General features: G+C 41.3%; 2 protein-coding genes across 4 annotated transcripts in view; one reads left to right on the plus strand and one right to left on the minus strand.

Annotated features, from left to right (window-relative positions):
• Window positions 1-2517: 2517 nt before the first annotated feature.
• On the minus strand, window positions 2518-18772 carry GPN1 (GPN-loop GTPase 1). Of its 3 annotated transcripts, XM_014946373.1 has the most exons (15): window positions 18397-18770; window positions 18216-18309; window positions 17433-17458; window positions 17088-17127; window positions 15501-15567; window positions 14725-14762; window positions 14134-14212; window positions 13939-14033; window positions 12159-12204; window positions 9890-10036; window positions 8693-8775; window positions 6397-6436; window positions 5580-5670; window positions 4996-5103; window positions 2518-4762 (listed from the first exon to the last, which is right to left on the minus strand). In XM_014946373.1, the coding sequence occupies exons 1-15, from the start codon at window positions 18554-18556 to the stop codon at window positions 4656-4658; spliced, it is 1221 nt and encodes a 406-aa protein (XP_014801859.1). In that variant the 5' UTR covers window positions 18557-18770; the 3' UTR covers window positions 2518-4655. The 3 variants fall into 3 exon arrangements, with proteins under 3 accessions (XP_014801859.1, XP_014801860.1, XP_014801861.1); XM_014946374.1 differs by lacking the exon at window positions 17433-17458 and having other exon boundaries at window positions 18397-18769; XM_014946375.1 differs by lacking the exons at window positions 8693-8775; window positions 9890-10036; window positions 12159-12204 and having other exon boundaries at window positions 18397-18772.
• The window catches only part of ZNF512 (zinc finger protein 512), a 23550-nt gene continuing 23263 nt past the window's right edge, over window positions 18522-18808 (plus strand). The window contains 1 exon segment of the mRNA XM_014946372.1: window positions 18522-18599. Coding sequence (XP_014801858.1) covers window positions 18555-18599 — 45 coding nt within the window. The 5' untranslated portion in view covers window positions 18522-18554.

Consider the following 18808-nt stretch of genomic DNA (forward strand, 5'->3'; position numbering starts at 1 on the left):
TCCTAGCAACCAAGATGGCCGCCCTAGCAACCAAGATGGCGTCCTAGCAACCAAGATGGCGTCCTAGCAACCAAGATGGCTTTGTAGCAACCAAGATGGCGTCCTAGCAACCAAGATGGCCGCCCTAGCAACCAAGATGGCGTGCTAGCAACCATGATGGCGTCCTAGCAACCAAGATGGCGCCCTAGTAACCAAGATGGCGTCCTAGCAACCAAGATGGCGCCCAAGCCACCAAGATGGCGTCCTAGCAACCAACATGGTGTGCTAGTAACCAAGATGGCGTCCTAGCAACCAAGATGGCGCCCAAGCCACCAAGATGGCGTCCTAGCAACCACGATGGTGTGCTAGCAACCATGATGGCATCCTAGCAACCAAGATGGTGTGCTAGCACCCATGATGGCATCCTAGCAACCAAGATGGCGCCCTAGTAACCAAGATGGCGTCCTAGGAAACAAGATGGCGTTCTAGTAACCAAGAGGGCGTCCTAGCAACCAAGATGGCGTCCTAGGAAACAAGATGGCTGCCCTAGCAACCAAGATGGCGTCCTAGCAACCAAGATGGCCGCCCTAACAACCAAGATGGCGTCCGAGCGACCAAGATGGCCACCCTAGCAACCAAGATGGCGCCCTAGCAACCATGATGGCGTCCTAGCATGTGCAGTAATCAATCCAGAGCCGCGCGGTTGCCATGGCAATTACAGGCAGCCCGGCGGCTCCATGCATGCGCAGTAACCAATTCGAAGACGCGCGGCCCAACCGGGATGCCTAAAAGGAGACATTTACGGCTCCGCAACCACAACACTCTCACCCTGCCCTTTGAGTCTCACTCCTTCCACTCTGACAGGCTCACAGAGTATTATTAGTACTCTTCTCCTCCCCTTTCTTCTCCCCTTCCTCCCCCTGCAAAGTGAAGTTCATCTACAGAATCTTCTTGAGAGCATTTCACCACCTCTGTGTGAGAAACACCGACTCACATCTTAGAATTTAAAGAGGACAAAGTCACCGAAGCAAAGGTTAAAAAAATAATAATTTATTAATACAAAACAGCTCTGAATCAGGTGCACCAAAAATAGATGCACGATGATCTTTTAGCTTTCAGATATTTTATACCCTTATCCCGGCCACCTGAGTTTCTGTCTCCCTTCTCATTGGCTGAGAAGGTGGAGCTCACGATCTTCCCGACCGCCCAGCCTATCGCAGGTTTAGTCTACACCTTTTCTACCGCATAAGGCACATACACACGTGCCCTACGAAATCATTAGCTTAAACACGCCTTTGATTACACATTATTTCACAGTCTCTGGTGTCATCTACTGTCCAGTGTTAGTCATTACAAGCACTCTGGTGGTCGTTTTCTTCATCAGGCGGTTGCATCCTCCTCTTCATCAGCTGCCCCCTCCCCCCCCCGCCATGTGAGCTGCACTACTTGGCAGCCTTCACTGTCCACCTGGCAGATTTACTGTCCAAGCCTTGTTCTTTTAGTCTTAATGATACTTTTCTATCTTCTGGGTCCCTGTGTTGAAGGACGCGTTCCAGTCTTTCTGTTCACCTAGATAATACTCTGGGAACAAGGACATTTCAACGGACCAAGAACATCTGTGAGGATTAGTTAGATACGATTTGTTAGACTTATGCTATCACTAAGGCTTCTTTGTTAGTACTATCACACTAACAATGATATATCAATTAGCTGAAGCAAAACTTAGTTCGTTTCCCACACTGTTAAGTTGTGTCCAGGAATGCTCCCCACTGATATGGAGGAGAACTGACACCAGCAGATTGGTGGGCACTCCGATACTTCTGCTAATGGAACAAGTTGGCAAATTCTCACTACTGTGATATAGCCCTAAGTGCATCAAGCAAGCAGAAGGAGCAATCTTCCATGGGAAGAAAAAAAAAAAAAAAAAAAGAGGTTTAACTATTTAACTTACAGCCCCTCCACCTGAGAAGCAAAACAGGTGTTTGTTTGTAGAAATTATCCATACCTAAACCAAGAAGCTTATCTTTAACTTAACAGGTATTGTTTTACAAACTCTTTTCAACCACTTTCCTGTTCCCCTAATAAATCTTTGAGAATTAAGAACTATTGCATCTGCAGTTTACCTGTTCTATATTCTGCTATTTCTTATATTAGAAAGAGGATTTCTGATGTGTCTGTATTCTGTAGCTTATAAAATTCTGACTCCGGCTTTCCATGGAGGCCGCAGAGCTGCCCTGTGAGACAGAAATGAAGCAAGTAGCTGCAGTTATGACCTGTGATGAAGCAGGCAAGAGTAACAAGTTTCCTTTCATGGGATCAGCCACCCTCTTTTTATCAATTCTGTTAAGACTAAAATACTGCAACAACTTCTCAATGCCAAACTCGGACTCTGGGACTTCTTCCCCTCTCACCCCCGCCTCCACTCCTAGACACAAAAGGGAGGTGCAAACACATCCTGTCCTTAAGCTGAGTATGGAGCATACAAAAATAAACAGCTTGAGCGCCATATTTACCCTCCAAATAAATACCTCTACCCTCTTTATTTGGGAAAGAATTTTATGAAGTCAAAAGGTGACAGAAGTAACAGCTTTTGTACAGGGAAGGAAGCTGCAGTGAACAAAAAGGTTTTAAAAATAGTCTAGTCAAAATACAGTCACTTTTTTCTGCTCTCCTTAATCAGCAGAAGGCTGTGCATCTTTACACAAAAAAATAATTACATGTAATCAGACACTATTGTCCGAAGGTTACAATTATCATTGATTTGCTCTGAGCTGCTAAATTAATTGTCCTATAATGAGGCAGTTTTTCAAATAGAAATTGTTGATCTATAGACAAAAGTAAGGCTAACTTAACGCTTACAGGGAATTATTTTTTAACAGAGTTTGTACTGCAAGAGAATGAAAAGTACATAGAATATTTATTCTTCTGAATTCTCAGGTAGTTAATATAGACAAATTTAACAGCTGGCTTCCTGCCTGAATAACTACAAGAAAATTGTTTGGGTTATTTGGCTAACTTGATTTTTAAAAGCCCAGAAGAAAAACATACATCAGTTTCCAACAGCAAGCATTCGGAATATTTACATTGCCTGGCTCCATGTCCCTACTCTCCTCTGAGGAATGGGCATTAACTTACCCATCTGCACTTCAGCTCTCCCTGGATGCCACTATTTTACACTCATGTCTGCTCTTTGCTGCCTTAGAACAGCCACACACATTTGCTACACAACAGTTAGCATTTGTTCAACGCTTAATAGGACAAGGTCATTTATCCTCATTGTTGAGCTGGCAGAGGCAGAGGAAAGATTTCTTACTGGTGTTCCTTCTGTTCGTTTGTAAAACAGTTGTTATATGGTTGCAGCATACATAATGTTCAGGTGGGGGGGCTTTTTGTTTTTCTTGGTTTTGTTTTGTTTTTTAAAGCATCAGGTCAGAACTTGATTAATTTAATTTCCAACAAAGTATATAAAATCCTGTATCGGGTACATGCCCTAAAGAACTACTGTTCTCTTCATTCATTCCAGACTGAGAATAAATATAACACCCCTTGCAAATACTGTGAAGTTCACAAACATCAATAAACAGAAGCCAACTATCACTTAACTTTTTTAAGCTTGTCTACCAAGGGCGTAAAAGAGTGTCACTACTACAAAAAAATCATATAGCAAACAGACCAATAGAGCTTAATGGGGAGAAATGTATTTAAAGAAAACTCAGTATAGTGGAAGCTTTCTTAACAGAGTTTTCCTATTTTTGCAGCACACCACGAGAAGAATCTCAGGAAGCTATTCAGGATTAAATTCAATATGTTATCAGACAAATAACTGCCACAGCAACTTTTCTGCCACTGCTGGAAACTGCCTGTGAGTATTCCTAACTTCACTAAAGAAATCAAACATTGCTTTTGGAAAATCTCAGCAACTTTTTCACTTCAGAAAGTATTTTCTGCGAACTTTCTGGGACTTTCTAATTATTACATGTCATATACTGTCACATTTCTCAGACAGCATTTTGTTGGACTGACATCATGTCTCTTGCAATTGTGTACAGTATGGAAAACAGTATATTGGATCAAATATACTTATAAGAAATATTCAATTGTGTTTCTTGCACAGCAGTAAAAATAATTGTAAATGCTGTGCACTTTCTCTCATTAAAGAATTTGGAGCAATTTCACTTCCTCCCCAAAATACTTAAAGCTTTTTTTGTCGAAAGGAGAGAACTCAGGGTGGCTTAACTAACTTTGTGAAACTAGTATGTGTATTCTGAGGAATGTCGGTTTTCATAAATAATAAACTCTAGATGTGGACAGGCTTATATAAATAGCCACTGAGTTTATATTTTATAACACTAGACTGATGAAGTTTCATGTAGCAGAAATTTCACTTGGGTCCGGGCTGCAGCAGGCACCCGTCTGCACAAGGTGAACAGAAAGCACTTTTGGAGACCAGTAACTCCTCTAGAGGGTAATGCTGTCAGTGCTCAAAATCTAAGCTCTCAACAGCTACATCTAAAGAAAGTGCTATCTGATTCCTTCATCATCAGGAAATCACTGTGGCAGATGGCCAAACGTCCAGACCTTCGGTTCACAGATAGAAGACTTCATGAATGGTTCCTCACAAGTTTCTTTATGCTGTTACTTTACTTTTCACTCCACTACAAGGGACTCCAAACCCTTTATTTCTGAAGGTCTTGTTCATTTGGGTTGTTTCTTCTTTGGTATTTCATCCGTGCCTCTTGCATAAAGTTTCTGAAGGCTGGTTCTTCATGACTCTCCTCAGTAACTGCAGGGGGTGGAAATCCACAGTTTAGCACTTCTGTGGCATTCATTCTACTTGCGTTCCTGAAGAAAGCTAGAGTCAGGCTAGTCAGAGCAACACATAAAGTCTATTTGATCTTCAACTTCATTACAAGGCAAAGGAAATACATTACAATCAATCTAATTAATAAAATACAGAAGGTATTTCCTGACTAGACAGGCAGCTTTTAGACCAGATCAGATCCCTCATTCCCTTACCTTCATGGTCAATGTCATCAGTATCACTCTCCCTCTCTTCTTCCTCATCAAGAGTTCCTCGTGTTAGGATCAGCTCAGAGGGACCCATTGCAGAAGCATCATCAGACCCTTGAAGGGAACAGAAATGGCTATACATAAAACAGCATGCTAACAAGGAACTTAGCTCATGTCCTGACCATTTCTATTTGCACATAAACACAGCAACTAATACCAAAGATGTGGATTCCAAAGATACAGGACAGACCGCATCACCACCATACTCAACCTCATAGAAAGCAACAGTTCAACCAACCACAGAGTTTTCTCATATTCTAATTTGACTGTTTCACCTTTTCTGAAGTATTTCACTGCTTCTAGTCCATCCACTGCTTTGTCTACAAAGCAGGGTTTCTTCAGGTTTCTGTGACTGACACGTAGGAGAGCTAAGTCTGACCCATCCTACAGGAACTAAAGCCCCACCCCACTAGCATGAAGCTGCTTTCACGCTTTTGCTCTGAAGACAGAAAAGCTATGAATATATGACTTCTCAAGGCAGACTCTTCAGACAAATTCTGTCATAAACTTATATCTTCCTAATAACGTACCTGCAAGTGTGTTGCCCTGCATGCACACGCTGCCCATGTCCTTCCACAAGTGTTCCAGCTGCTCCCTCTTTTGCTTATTTTGAGCTTTCTCCTGTAGGTACAAAGTTACATGTGGATTCTGAATACATGTAAAACATCAGAAGAGTAATTTCACACAAAACAAGCAGTCTGTCCTTCATCCAGGAAGCAGAAGTCAATAAGCAGGTCTTACATTACAACTGATTCTAACTAAGGTTACACAGAACTTTTGGATAAACGTGCATAGCAACCTCATGCTGCAGCATGACAGACTTCAAGAACATTTTCAGTGGCATCAGGAAGCCAAACTCAGTGAAGTTGGGGCTGAAGAGAACTGTCCTCTGGACAGCAAGAACTCAAGGTGAGCAGAGCTACTCAGTTAGTAATGCAATTCAGTCTTCGTTATTCATTGTTTAAGTCAAAACAGTACACTTCACTGGTGTGGAAAGATACAGGGATATTCTCAAAAAATCACTTTGGAAAATTGTTTTATAAAAAAACCTCTACTCTTCTGAATGGAAGATATAAAAATCTTTCCCAATCATTTTCTCACAATTTGCCCAAATAAATTATTAGCACTAAAAACCTGATGCAAATCTGTTTTACAAAATATCCTTATTTTTGTGAAGATGTGCCCACCAAAATTATGAAAATAGGGCAGATGGTGAGACAGCAGCTTTTCCACAATGAGTACGGTTAGTAAATGAAATGTCAGACCCTCCCAACATAGAGGCAATTGTGTGCATAAAAGTGACCCCAAGACACACTGCCCAGGTATACAATAGTTAAAAATACTTACCAGTGTTTTTCTCAGGCGCTCATATTCTGGGCGATATTCTCTGAAAAAATAAATGAAGAGAGTGCATCAGGCTGAACATTAAGTAAGGATCATCTTGGAGGTTTGTTCCCACCCCAACAAACGTTTTCTGTAGGCTTACATGTTTGAGAGACGTTTCAAGAAGACTAACAGTACTTTTTACCCAGATTCAGATTCTGAAACCATCGGATGCAAAATAAGCAAATCTTTCTCACACTGTCTTGTTGGATAAGAAAACCAGCTCGACTGAGGCAGTCATTTCACTGCTATACCTAATCAGCAGATTTATCACTCTCCTCTTATCACAGTCATGACTTTCTCTGCCAGTACTTTGCCTCCTAAGACAGTTAAACAGGATCTCATATAGAAAGACTGTTCACAGACTTCCAAACTGCAGTAGCACTATGGGACCTTTGAAATTTTCTTTTATGAAGTAAGGATAAAGTGGATGTGGACATGCTCCTCTTAGAGTCATGGAATGGTTTGGGTTGGAAGGGACCTTCAAAGATCATCTGGTCTAATCTCCTTTGTCACAGGCAGGGACATTTTTCACTAGATCGTGTTGCTCAGAGTCCCATCCAACCTGACCTTGAACAATTCCCATGATGGGGCATCTAGAACTTTTCTGGGCAAATTGCTCCAATGTCTCACCACTGTTAGAAAAGTTTTCTTCCTTATGTCCAATCTAAACCTACCCTCTTTCAGTTTAAAACCAGTGTCCCTTGTCCTGTCACTGCAGGCCCTGGTATAAAGTCTCCCTGTCTCTCTTATAAGCCGCCTTTAAATATCGAAAGGCTGCAATGAGGTCTCCCCAAAGCCTTCCCTTCTCCAGGCTGAACAACCCCAACTCTCTCAGCCTTTCTTCACAGCAGAGGGGCTCCAGCCCTCTGATCATTTTTGTGGCCTCCTCTGGCCCTGCTCCGATGGCTCCGTGTCTGTCTCGTGCCGTGGGCCCCACAGCTTGACACGGTGCTCCAGGCAAGGGACCATGAGAGCAGAGTAGAGGGGAAGAACCGCCTCCCTCCACCCGCTGGCCGTGCTTCTGTTGATGCTGTCCAGGATACAGTTGGCTTTCTGGGCTGCAAGCGCACATTGGCAGCTTAAACGAAACCCTTAACTGGGGTTTGATTATGTAGGCAATGTATGCCAGAATAATTTTTAGATTATGTGGTGAAACTCCTCAGCACCTAAAAGAATGTTGAGACATTTGTGGGGCAGGGGAAGCACTGTCCCTGTCCAGATACCCTGTCCAGATACTCACAGGCACCTCACAGAACCATCAAACCATCAAAGACCCATTTCTACAAGCCTAGAGAAGCATAGAGGCATGGCGACAGGCAGGAAATCCAAGTGTAGGACCCAAGGAAGGGATAACCTATCCCGGCTCCTCCCAGGGGTATTCCAGGAAAACCATGAGCCCCACAATCCAGGTGTGAAACCCATCATCTGCCTCATTGGGAGCTCTCTGGATCACCTTGTGAGTACAGAAGGGTGGCTGCCCAGGGGTGGGATGCAGCGAAAGAGCATATGGGGATAGCACAGGATTTATTATGGGATGTTTTGGGGAAGACCAAAGGTGGGAAAATAGAGGGATTAAATTAAGGAGACCTGGAAGGAACAATTGTGGGAAATAAAGGGCTAAGGGAAAAAAGGGGTCTCTCTGCATGTAGGCTGCGACCAGCGACTAGGCAGCAGCATAGTTGGGGGCGTGCCCAGGCCAGACTAATCAGACCTGGGAGCATGAAGCTGTGGCAGCTTCTCTCTATGTCCAATTCAGCACAATATATTTATCTCTAACAATAATCTGTGGTCTGGTTTAGATACTGGCAAATAATCTAAGTTACTGGATTTGCTTTCTAATGTTATAGAGCAGCCTGGCAGTATTTCATTGGAAGGAATCCAGGAAGGAACAAATTCTCAAAGAATTACTGAATTTCAACTTGCTTATCTATACAGTCTGCCAAACTGATCTGCTAGCTTCCTGAGGACAACTGAAGCCTTGACCATTGTATGGAATCAAAGGAAAAAAAGTGACATCACAGATTTGCTGGCAGTCAGCTTTTACTTTTTCACTGTACAGCTAGCACAAAAATTCACCACTGAATAGTTTCTTTTGACCGCTGCTTTTAATGCTGACTCTTGCACTTGAGTTTACTAGAAACCCTTGACTACCTTGGCTGTGAAAAGCAAGCAGTCCCTCAAATAAAAAAAGTGGGTTCATGAGCCATTAACTCCAGCAAGTATTCACCGAGTCAGGGACCAAAGGGTATCACCTTACCTCTCATATTCATCTACAGCGTTAGAAAGCTGAACAAAAAAATCATCCAGGCCTGTGCCAAGCACAGCAGAAACACCAACCACCTATAAAAGAAAATCATATACCAGAACTGAAGAGTAACTGAGCCAAGTTTTTAGGTAACTGATGGATGATCAAAGCTGGAAAGACTAAGCAGTATTTTTAAAAAACCCCAAACCACAACTTAAAAAAAAAAGGGGGGTATTTTTGGTTTGGCTAAATTATCACTATCTATATGAATGGAATCATTTCTTTTTATTGCCTTTCTTGGAATATCCATAAAGCCATTTGCTTGCTTTTTCTTAAGTAAAAGCCAGTAAAAAGACAATTAGCTGAACCCTTTTAGCACAGACTATGGGATCATTAACATCCTCCAACATACAGTAGAAACTGAATGAATTTGTCCTCTCAAAACCTGGTAAGTGGAAAAAACCCACTTTTTCTTGTGTCAGCAAATAGACAGGGTATGTGTGTGTTTGTTTGTTTTTGAGACTCCTTCCCTTCTTCCTACATAGTAAATTGCCTAACTACACTTGACACTTTCAGAACAAGGAAAATTATCTCAGATGGGAGATACTGCATCACAGAACGTTACCTCTTACCAGCCTATCTTAGTTTTCTTCTGATGATTAATCACAAAGCAGTATTAAATGATTCAGGCTGCCACTCAGTGTAAGAAGCAACTTAAGTTACTTTATGTTTAAATGAGCAAATCCTCATCCTCAATGCAAGGCTCATCAACAGATTCCAGTTCAAAAGGGCAGTGCAAAACCCTTTTACAGAGGACAGAATAGCTGCAGTTGGAAGATCTCTCTGGAGATCATCTAGTACAGCCTCTCCTCCTCAAAAAGCAGGATTAGCTGGAACAGGTTGCTCAAGATCTTGTCTGAGCATGTTTTGAGTACCTCCAAGGATGGAGACTCCACAGTTTCTTGGGACCATCTGTTCCAGAGCACAATGAGTATAATTACAGTAATTCTTTTTTTCCTCTTCTGTTTAAACGTAGCTTCCTGCATTTCACGTCGTGTCTGTTGCCCCTTCATTGGACACCACTGAAAAGAGTCTGCCTCTGTCTTCCGTACTTCTTCCATCAGGTATTTATACATTAAATAATATCCCCCTTGAGCTTTCTCTTCTCCAGGCTTTTATGAGAGGTAGTAAAAAAAGGAAGATTCTTACCTTCAGCGAACTGTAAAATTCATCTAACACTAAACTCATAGAACGAGTCAGATTACTGACATAGGATGTCTCTTGATTCAGGGCATCCTGAAAAGTCTCAAAGTCCTGCATCCATTCTACTGCAAAACTGTGGTCAATGATGTCAGTCTGGAAGGAGAAAAGAAAACTTTCAGAAGTAATAATGATGAATCCTTAGCCTTAGGCTGTTAAGTGGACAAAAAAAAAATTCCACTTTCAACTTACTTTCAAAATGCTGATCTTTTAAAAATATTTAGCCCTGGTCCGATATTTTCCAAGTTCTGTTTTTATCAAACTAACTATTTGAATACAGAAAGAGAAGACAAACAACCACTACTCCAGTTTTAAGAAAGCACCTTCAAGAAAACAACTGGAAGTCTAAAGGCTTCTATGGTTTACTGGAAAGGGGCATCCAAAAATTGCCTACCATACAAGAAAGTTTAAGTTCCAAATACTAGATCGTATGACTGAGGCCAGACATGAACAGTCCTCATTGAAGATCCCATCCTTTCTTGACTGGCTTGAGGGTCAGCGGGGAGACGGAGCCACTTCCACATTGGGTAACAGCCTACAGGATCTTTATAAAAAGTGAACTGTGCTCTGACCTGAAGAAATTATAATCTAAACTCACTGCAAGACAATGGACACTAACAGCTGAGCTGGTTCAATAATTTTATATGGATTACTACGTAAACAGACCATTAAAGAGTTTTATAAACATATCTTTCCACATGTGTATCCACTATTATCACAATATAGAGGTGTCTAAAACCCTGATATATCTCATTTTCCAGCACCAATAGGAAGGAGGAAAATAGATAAAGGAAGTATCGCCTAGCAGTACTCAAAGATTTGAGTACTCAAAGAGATTTGAGACAAAACTGAATTCATCTAGGGTCAAAGCCTGACTATTTAGAGTTAGCTTGATTAAATTCTATAAATAAAATTAAATCAACTCTACAAATTGCTTTTTTTCTCCCTCTGCAAATCTTAACATTCCTTAAATCTATGTGTTTATCACTGCACATATATCAGTTCATTGGGATTCTACCATTCTTATTAAGAGTCAATTTTAAAATGCTAGTCAAAAATTCTTCAAGTGCTGTTGGCTTTACTTTTTACTAAAGGCTAAACAACCAACCAAAATGAAGTTTAGTTATGAATCCTAAGCCTTGGGCCTATCTTTCCTTACCTGTACTGATGAAGTTCCATTTATTTCAAAAAATGTTTTTTCTGAAGAGAGAATGATTTTCCTAGCTTATGACTTTTTCTATGGAAAAAGTTTAACAGCTTATTCTAAAATTGCTGTCTAGAGTTAGGAAGAAACCAGTGCTAAAGCGAAAACTTGCTAAGTAAGAAAGCAAAGACATGCATGGTTTGGGTCACTGAGAGATGTGTGTAGATGGACTACCTCAGATGCTAATCCTACTTGGCTGGTGCAAGGTAAGATTTCACATTCAAAGCATGCATTTTCTGGAGGAAGCGTATGGGATATACGTGTGCGCACACACAAAGCCTTCTATGCTGGGGAGCAATTCCTTGAACACAAAGGGTATCTCTGGGGAAAAGGAAGAGTATTCACACCAAAAATCTAATAGGATTCTTTTAATATGTGTGGTTGTTATGTTTAAAGAGGCTAGCTGTTAAGTTCAAAAGCATTCCTTTAAGGCTACAAGAACCTTACACAACAGTGGAGGCTAGTGACTATCTGCTTTCTGGCAAATACTGGCATTTTTCTACTGTCACTGATCAGGACCAAACATCTTTTGTTAAGTTCTGCCTCCTACTATATGTGGGACTCCTTCCTCAAAACAGATAGGTGTTACACAATTCCCATTTTGAGTCATCGGCCTGCTGCAGAGTAGAAATAATTAATGATTAAGATATTTGGTTGAAGGAAGCAGGGGACTACAAGAGCGGATTCAGTAATGAACCTACCCTTATGTTACAAAGTTAAGTTTCCTTCTAACCTAGGGTTAAAGTGCAAAACATTTTTCAATTTGTTAGAATCTTCTCTAACTTGAATGTTTGGGTGTAACTGCCCAGCCCTGACTATTCTCGTGCATTTGTATCCCACAGTAAAGACCTTTTTAGATTCAGTTTTCAGCCTGCAGCTCCCTCTCAGCCCCTCTTTTCTAAAAAAACTTATCATTGTAGTGAGACAAAGACACTACAGCAAAGCAAGCTAAACAGAATAACGTTCCACCAGGACACAGAAACCATAGACATAGAAACCATAGCTTTAACTTACTTTGTTCATTACAACAATGAAAGGTAGCTTTGTCTTGTACAGGATACTGGGGACAAACACACACACACACACAAAAAATTAAAAATTAATTTAAATCTCACCAGAAGAGAAAACAAGTTAAGCATAAGGCAGAGAAGACTTGTGCAAAACTGAATACATTTGACTTCAAAAGATAATTATTTTCCTCTGCATCAATCAGAATGTAATTTTCCTGGTTACCATAGATGAACATACCCCCCCCAAGATGTAAGTGCATGAGTGTAAGATATAAAATCTCCTTATATCCACCCAGTTGACTTTGATTACTCTTCGACTCTCAGATCCCAGTTTTTACCTCTCTTCGCATTTTCTAAATCTTTTGAGTCAAATCTTAGTTTCTGAAATATTATTTGTGAACTAAGCAATGAATTCAAATAATTCACAACATGTATAAAGCAAACCTACCTTGAAACATGAGCTTACATATTAATTTCACTGTATAGATTCTAGCACCTTTTGCTCAACACTACTGTTAGAAAATGCAGCAAGTGATAAGACACATTTTGCATACTTTTATTACAGTGATACAGCTTTTGGCCTAACATTGATAGGTTTTTTGAAAAACTTTTAACAACATTTACCATGACTTATGACAACTCGAGAGATGTTCATCTTTACATAGCTATTTAGTCCCTGGTTTAACATGAAAGAGAACAGACAATTCCATGTACGAGGAGGAAGACAACAAATCAAGAACTCCATGCTATGCTGAGCTTCAAACAAATCTTGACGAATTGCTGAAAAGTATTAATAATATTTTAAAAATAGAACAAAATATTATGTGTTTACAAGAAGGAGCTTAAATGAGGCTATCTTGACACATCTTAGATAAATGATTTTATTAGCAACAGGCAATGTATTATATCTGATGTAACAAGCCTTCATCATACTAAGGCTCACAGGTCATTTAATGCTGTCAGCGGGAGTTTTGACCAATGACAACTTGACCCAGATGTCCACTGGCACCTAAATTATTTTGCTTATCCAATGGGAAAACCACAAAGACAGCGAATAAGCAAAACCACAGAATAAGTGGATATGAGGTGGCAATGTGCGCTTGCAGCCCAGAAAGCCAACTGTATCCTGGACAGCATCAACAGAAGCACGGCCAGCGGGTGGAGGGAGGCGGTTCTTCCCCTCTACTCTGCTCTCATGGTCCCTTGCCTGGAGCACCGTGTCAAGCTGTGGGGCCCACGGCACGAGACAGACACGGAGCCATCGGAGCAGGGCCAGAGGAGGCCACAAAAATGATCAGAGGGCTGGAGCCCCTCTGCTGTGAAGAAAGGCTGAGAGAGTTGGGGTTGTTCAGCCTGGAGAAGGGAAGGCTTTGGGGAGACCTCATTGCAGCCTTTCGATATTTAAAGGCGGCTTATAAGAGAGACAGGGAGACTTTATACCAGGGCCTGCAGTGACAGGACAAGGGACACTGGTTTTAAACTGAAAGAGGGTAGGTTTAGATTGGACATAAGGAAGAAAACTTTTCTAACAGTGGTGAGACATTGGAGCAATTTGCCCAGAAAAGTTCTGGATGCCCCATCATGGGAAGTATTCAAGGTCAGGCTGGACAGGGCTTTGAGCAACGTGATCTAGTGAACAATGTCTCCATTCATGGAAATGTGAATGGAAACTATGATCTTTGAAGGTCCCTTCCTACCCAAACTATCTACAATTCTCATCCAAAATAAGTATCAAAGAGACACAGCAATCAAAGCAGACGGACTGTGTTTTCAGCTCTTCTTACCTGCAGGCATACAGCATGTTGGACATAAAGGTGATAGGGTTAGTGCTGCGAGAGGTGTCCATCACATAAACAACAACTGAAGGAAAAGAGGAAGCCTGGAAACAAAAAATAAGTTATTTTACTTAGAAATACATGCTGTTCAACAGCCACTTCTTTCACACAGCATCACTGTCAAGTCATGCAGAAAACACTTACCAAGGCCTCGGTTATGATGGTTCCTGATGCTGACCAGGTGAATACCTCAATTTGCCCTGGTGTGTCAATAATAACATACCTGTAAAGAATTTACCCCCGACAAACAATAAGAGAAAATTAGTTAAGCACAAGACTCTGTTCTGATCATATTACCACAAGCATGGAATGGCAAATCACATGATTGTTCTTCAAGGAAGAACAGCTTCTCCCAAACAGTGACAAGATTTATGAGCATGCCTGAAAATTTCCTGTATGAATTTTCTAACTAAGAAGCACATACTCTCTTTAGATTCTATTAAAGGCATCAATCTGACAGACATTTAGTATTGCAAACTCTTCAGAAGAGTTAATCGCTTCCTATTTGACCAGTGTGTGAGAAAAAATGACAGTCTAACGGAAGGCAAGAAAAGCAGAACTGAATCAGCAGATGTTTCTTTGATGTATCTGAAGAAAGTCTAGATTATCTGTTCTAATTCTGTGTTCTTTTCCACATAAAATTTATATCAAGGCTGAAAAACATCTAGAAAACACGTTTCACATGTTTTTCACACAGTGATCCCAGAAAAGTAGAACTTGATATAATGTACTCACTTGGATGCATTTTGTCTTTTTTCAATAAACTTCATCACCTAATTGCAAAAGAAGAAGGATACTTTGTATTTAGGCTCACAACAGGAAACTTCCATAGTCATTTCATAACAGAAATTACATTAACTTGCAGAGCTGCATGTATGTATTAAAAGAAGGTTAAAGTCTCTAAGCTTTTCAACGGGCGAAAACGCCCCGCCTGAGAAGGGTGGAAAACGCTCAGACACTGCACAGGTCAAAGACAACGTTGATTTTGTCTGTGGTCCAGTACCTGGCTAAAAAAATCGTATAACAAATGCAGTTGTTCCCTATCTTTTTATTAAGATATTGTGCGCTCTCTCAGTATCTTGCATAAGTTCCCACCCCAATGCTGCTTTAGCATTATGATTTAAAAGAGCAGTCAGTTATTTGATAACCCTAGGAAAATTTAAACCATTTCCAGAAGTGAGCTACCCTACTTCAAAATCAGAGCACTCATATGAAAGATTTTCTAGCAAACATAGTGCAACAGAACAGTTATGTACGAAGACTAAAAAATGTACTGTATACGTGGCTTCTAAATTTTACTTTTAAAAAGCCAAAAAACCTGAAATCTCTCAAATGAAAGCTAATAAGCTTCGGCTGCTTTGTAAAATACATGGTTCTGTATGGACAATAACTCTAAAGAAATATTAGTAGGCTAACCAAACACAATGCTCTTTGAGACCCCAAATACTTAAAAATCCCAGTCTCCCAGCACAGTATTTGTAGCACAGTGTCACATAGGAACAACCTCATACCTGATCAAATCTTGTAGCAAAGAGATTGAGAGAGGTCACTATTCCACCATTTGGGCCCAGCCCATATCTAGGTGCTTCATTTAGGAAAGCAGATGATTATGCAGACTTCAGAAGGCTTCTTTTCCAATTCAGGTAATAGTTGGCCATGTACAATGCACATTGGATACCTTGCAGCAAAAGACAATACCCCTAACACACAATTAAGTCTTCTAACTGATGCAGTCAATAATAAATACAAAGTGGCCTCTCTCTTGCCCAAAAACCCGTGAGCGACAGAAGGAAAAGGGGCTATGCCATGGCTTCCCCTTGCCATTCTTCAAGCACTACTATTCTGGACAAAGAAAAAAATATATGTACGTGTATACATCAAAGCCATCTTTGTCTTTCCTGAATAATTAACAACACAGCCGGTAACTCAGAATTTAACAAGTCACTTAATTTGAAGAATGTATACTTCAAAAGATAATTAAAAGATTTCTTGCACAAATAAATTTTAGAATTTAAATGACAATGGGAAAGAATGTTGTAAAGATACTCTAAGTGTCAGCTCAAAGATGAAGATTTCAAAATCCTTTTTCACGCGTACAGATCTGTATATTAATTATATTCAAAGAACAATACATACTGTCTTCTGGGGCCACTACTCTCAATACCCAAACACAAGGCAGACACCCTCCTTAAGCATTATTTAATAAGATATTTAAACTCCAGTAACAGCTAACAGACATAGTAAAGCAAATAATGCACCTACATATCGAACTGAAATTGTACTCAGATGTTTTGCTGGTAACATACAACAGCCAAAACTCAAGAATTCTATCCCCCACCATCTTTATTATTCTCTAAAATATTAAATTTAAGAGTGACCCAAGCAAGACAAACCTAAACACTGTATATTATCATCTGTATATTATGACTCTGAATCTGTGTATTATGATTCTACAATTCTACCTCCATTTGTACAACCTGTTACTTAGGAGACAAAAGACCTCCATACCCCTCTGGAAGTGCAGTCATTTTAGGGTACTGTCACCGAACTACAGTCATCAAACTACTTTGCATCAAGAGCAAACAGTCCAATGTCTTCAAGATTCAGAAAGACAACAGTGCTTTAATTATGGCCAAACAACATTGAAATAGTTTTCTCCACCTACTATGGGCAAATATGAATTTGCATGTTTGTTTATAACAAATAAAAAATTAGACTTGTTAAAATATGGGGGAAAGGTTGCTGGCTTCCACAAAGAAAGACACAAGCTCTTTGACAGAACAACAGGGAAAAAAAAAAAGAAAAAAAAAAAATGTGGGCAGAGCACTTATTATTTGTAAAAATGTACTATTAGCTAGAATCATTGTTAGCACAGAAGAAAATTACCTCCCAAGTATCAGATCTTGTAGAACATACGTTTTTAACCTCACATCCAAAAACTACAAAGTCAAAAACTTCTGATCTTCATGTAACATTCTGCATTACTGCAATCCCCAACACCCCCTATCCCCTTCAACGTAGCATGCAGAAGTGACAGACTATTTTCACAAAATCTGAGATTTCAAATATCATTATTTAGACAAAAAAAAAAAGGATACTGTTTCATGACTTCTTTGTACTTCACAGTGTCCCTGATATCTAGAGGAGGAAGATGTATAAATAGTTTTAGGACATCACATTTAAAATATCTTTCTTCATCAATTTGCAGATCTAGCAAGTCTCCTTTTGTCTCAAGTAGTAGATCTAGGAACAGATCTCCTGTCAAACAGGAAAAATCTCCCAGGCAGAATAAGTAAAATCTAACAGATTTGCTATGCTCTCAACATACACATGAAACTGAATATAAATCACATGAAACGCCACCAATTTAGATATTTAGCAATAACTTTTTCAGTTTAATTTTATTCTCAGCTGATAAATGTCAGTTAACAAAGTATACGTACCTAACTGTATTATTAGAGGTCCAGCACTGAAACAGACACTCAAATTATTCATCTGACATCAACAAAACAACTTTGGTAACCACACCGTCTTTCTTATCCTCTGGAGAGGCAGGCTGACAAACTTCAGAAAGCTTAACAGACAGGACCCTCGCAAACCTAATGACTGGCAAGTGCTTTGGAGCAGCTAAGCATAAGGTCTGTTTTATCGTTAAATAAAGGTATTTTCTCTAAAATCCATGTCTTTTTAAGTGCTTTACAGAAATTATTTGGTAGCACATACGGCTAGCGCTGTTCTGAATGTAGTGAACCAGATCAAATCTGCTAATATGTTCACTGCTGACAAAGGAGAAAAAAAACAACAGGAAGCCAAACACATCAAATAACACCAGATGATGTAAAAAAATGTACAAACACAACGGAAGGATGCCTTCGGTCCTAATAAATTGGCATGTTAAAAATTGGTAGGACAATGGAGTTAAATAATAAGTAAATAAATAAAAATAATAAATTAAAGCCCTTCTTGTATTAGGACTTGTAATCTCTTTCATTCAAGAGAATATAAACAACCTAGCCAAATACTTCACATAGCCCGCCCCCTTCCCCCTGCTTCCACGAAACTTCGGAAAAGCACTGAACCAAAAGCGGGTTTACTTATTCACGGTAAAACATCCCGGCTTTATTCTGGCGGACTCCAGAGACACACCGCACCTCTGGCCCGGGCCATCCCCTCCCTCACACCACCACCACCCGCCAGGGCCGGGGCCCGGGCCAGGCCGGACTCACCGATGTTGGCGGGGAAGGGCAGGTCGTGCACGGCGGGGTCCAGGTTGATCACGTACGGCGGGCAGCACTGCCCGTGCAGATGGGCCGCCAGTCGCTAAGGGGACACAAAGAGGCATCAGGCCCCGCCGCACACGGGGCAGCGCTCAGGTAAACCGGCAGCTCTCCCCCAGCCTCCACTCACCTGCACGAAGGTGGTTTTCCCAGAGCCGGCCATGCCCAGCACCAACACGCACACCGGGGGCGCCGCCGCCGCGATCGCCGCCGCCATCTTCCCAGCACCCACTTGTCCTTCCGGGGCGCGGCGGGGGCAGTGCAGGGGTGGCCCCACAGCACGCCGCCATGACGCGCGCAGGACCTGGCTGTCGCTCCGCCGCCGCCGGTCGGGTACGCACCGAGGGCTCGCACGGCCGCCCCGTGCTGGGTGGCCCGGTCGGGCCCGGGGACGGCGGGCAACACCAACCGGCACCCGGGGCCGGCGACTACAGTGAGGGGGTGGCCGGAAGCGGGCGGGCGGCCGGAAGCGGGAGGGCGGCGCGCGCGCTGACGTGGCGGCGGCGGCAGCAGCATGCGGGGTGGCAGCGCCTCGGTGAGTG

The sequence above is a fragment of the Calidris pugnax genome, unplaced genomic scaffold (genome assembly GCF_001431845.1).
Source record: "Calidris pugnax isolate Ruff unplaced genomic scaffold, ASM143184v1 scaffold165, whole genome shotgun sequence".
Taxonomy (NCBI): domain Eukaryota; kingdom Metazoa; phylum Chordata; class Aves; order Charadriiformes; family Scolopacidae; genus Calidris; species Calidris pugnax.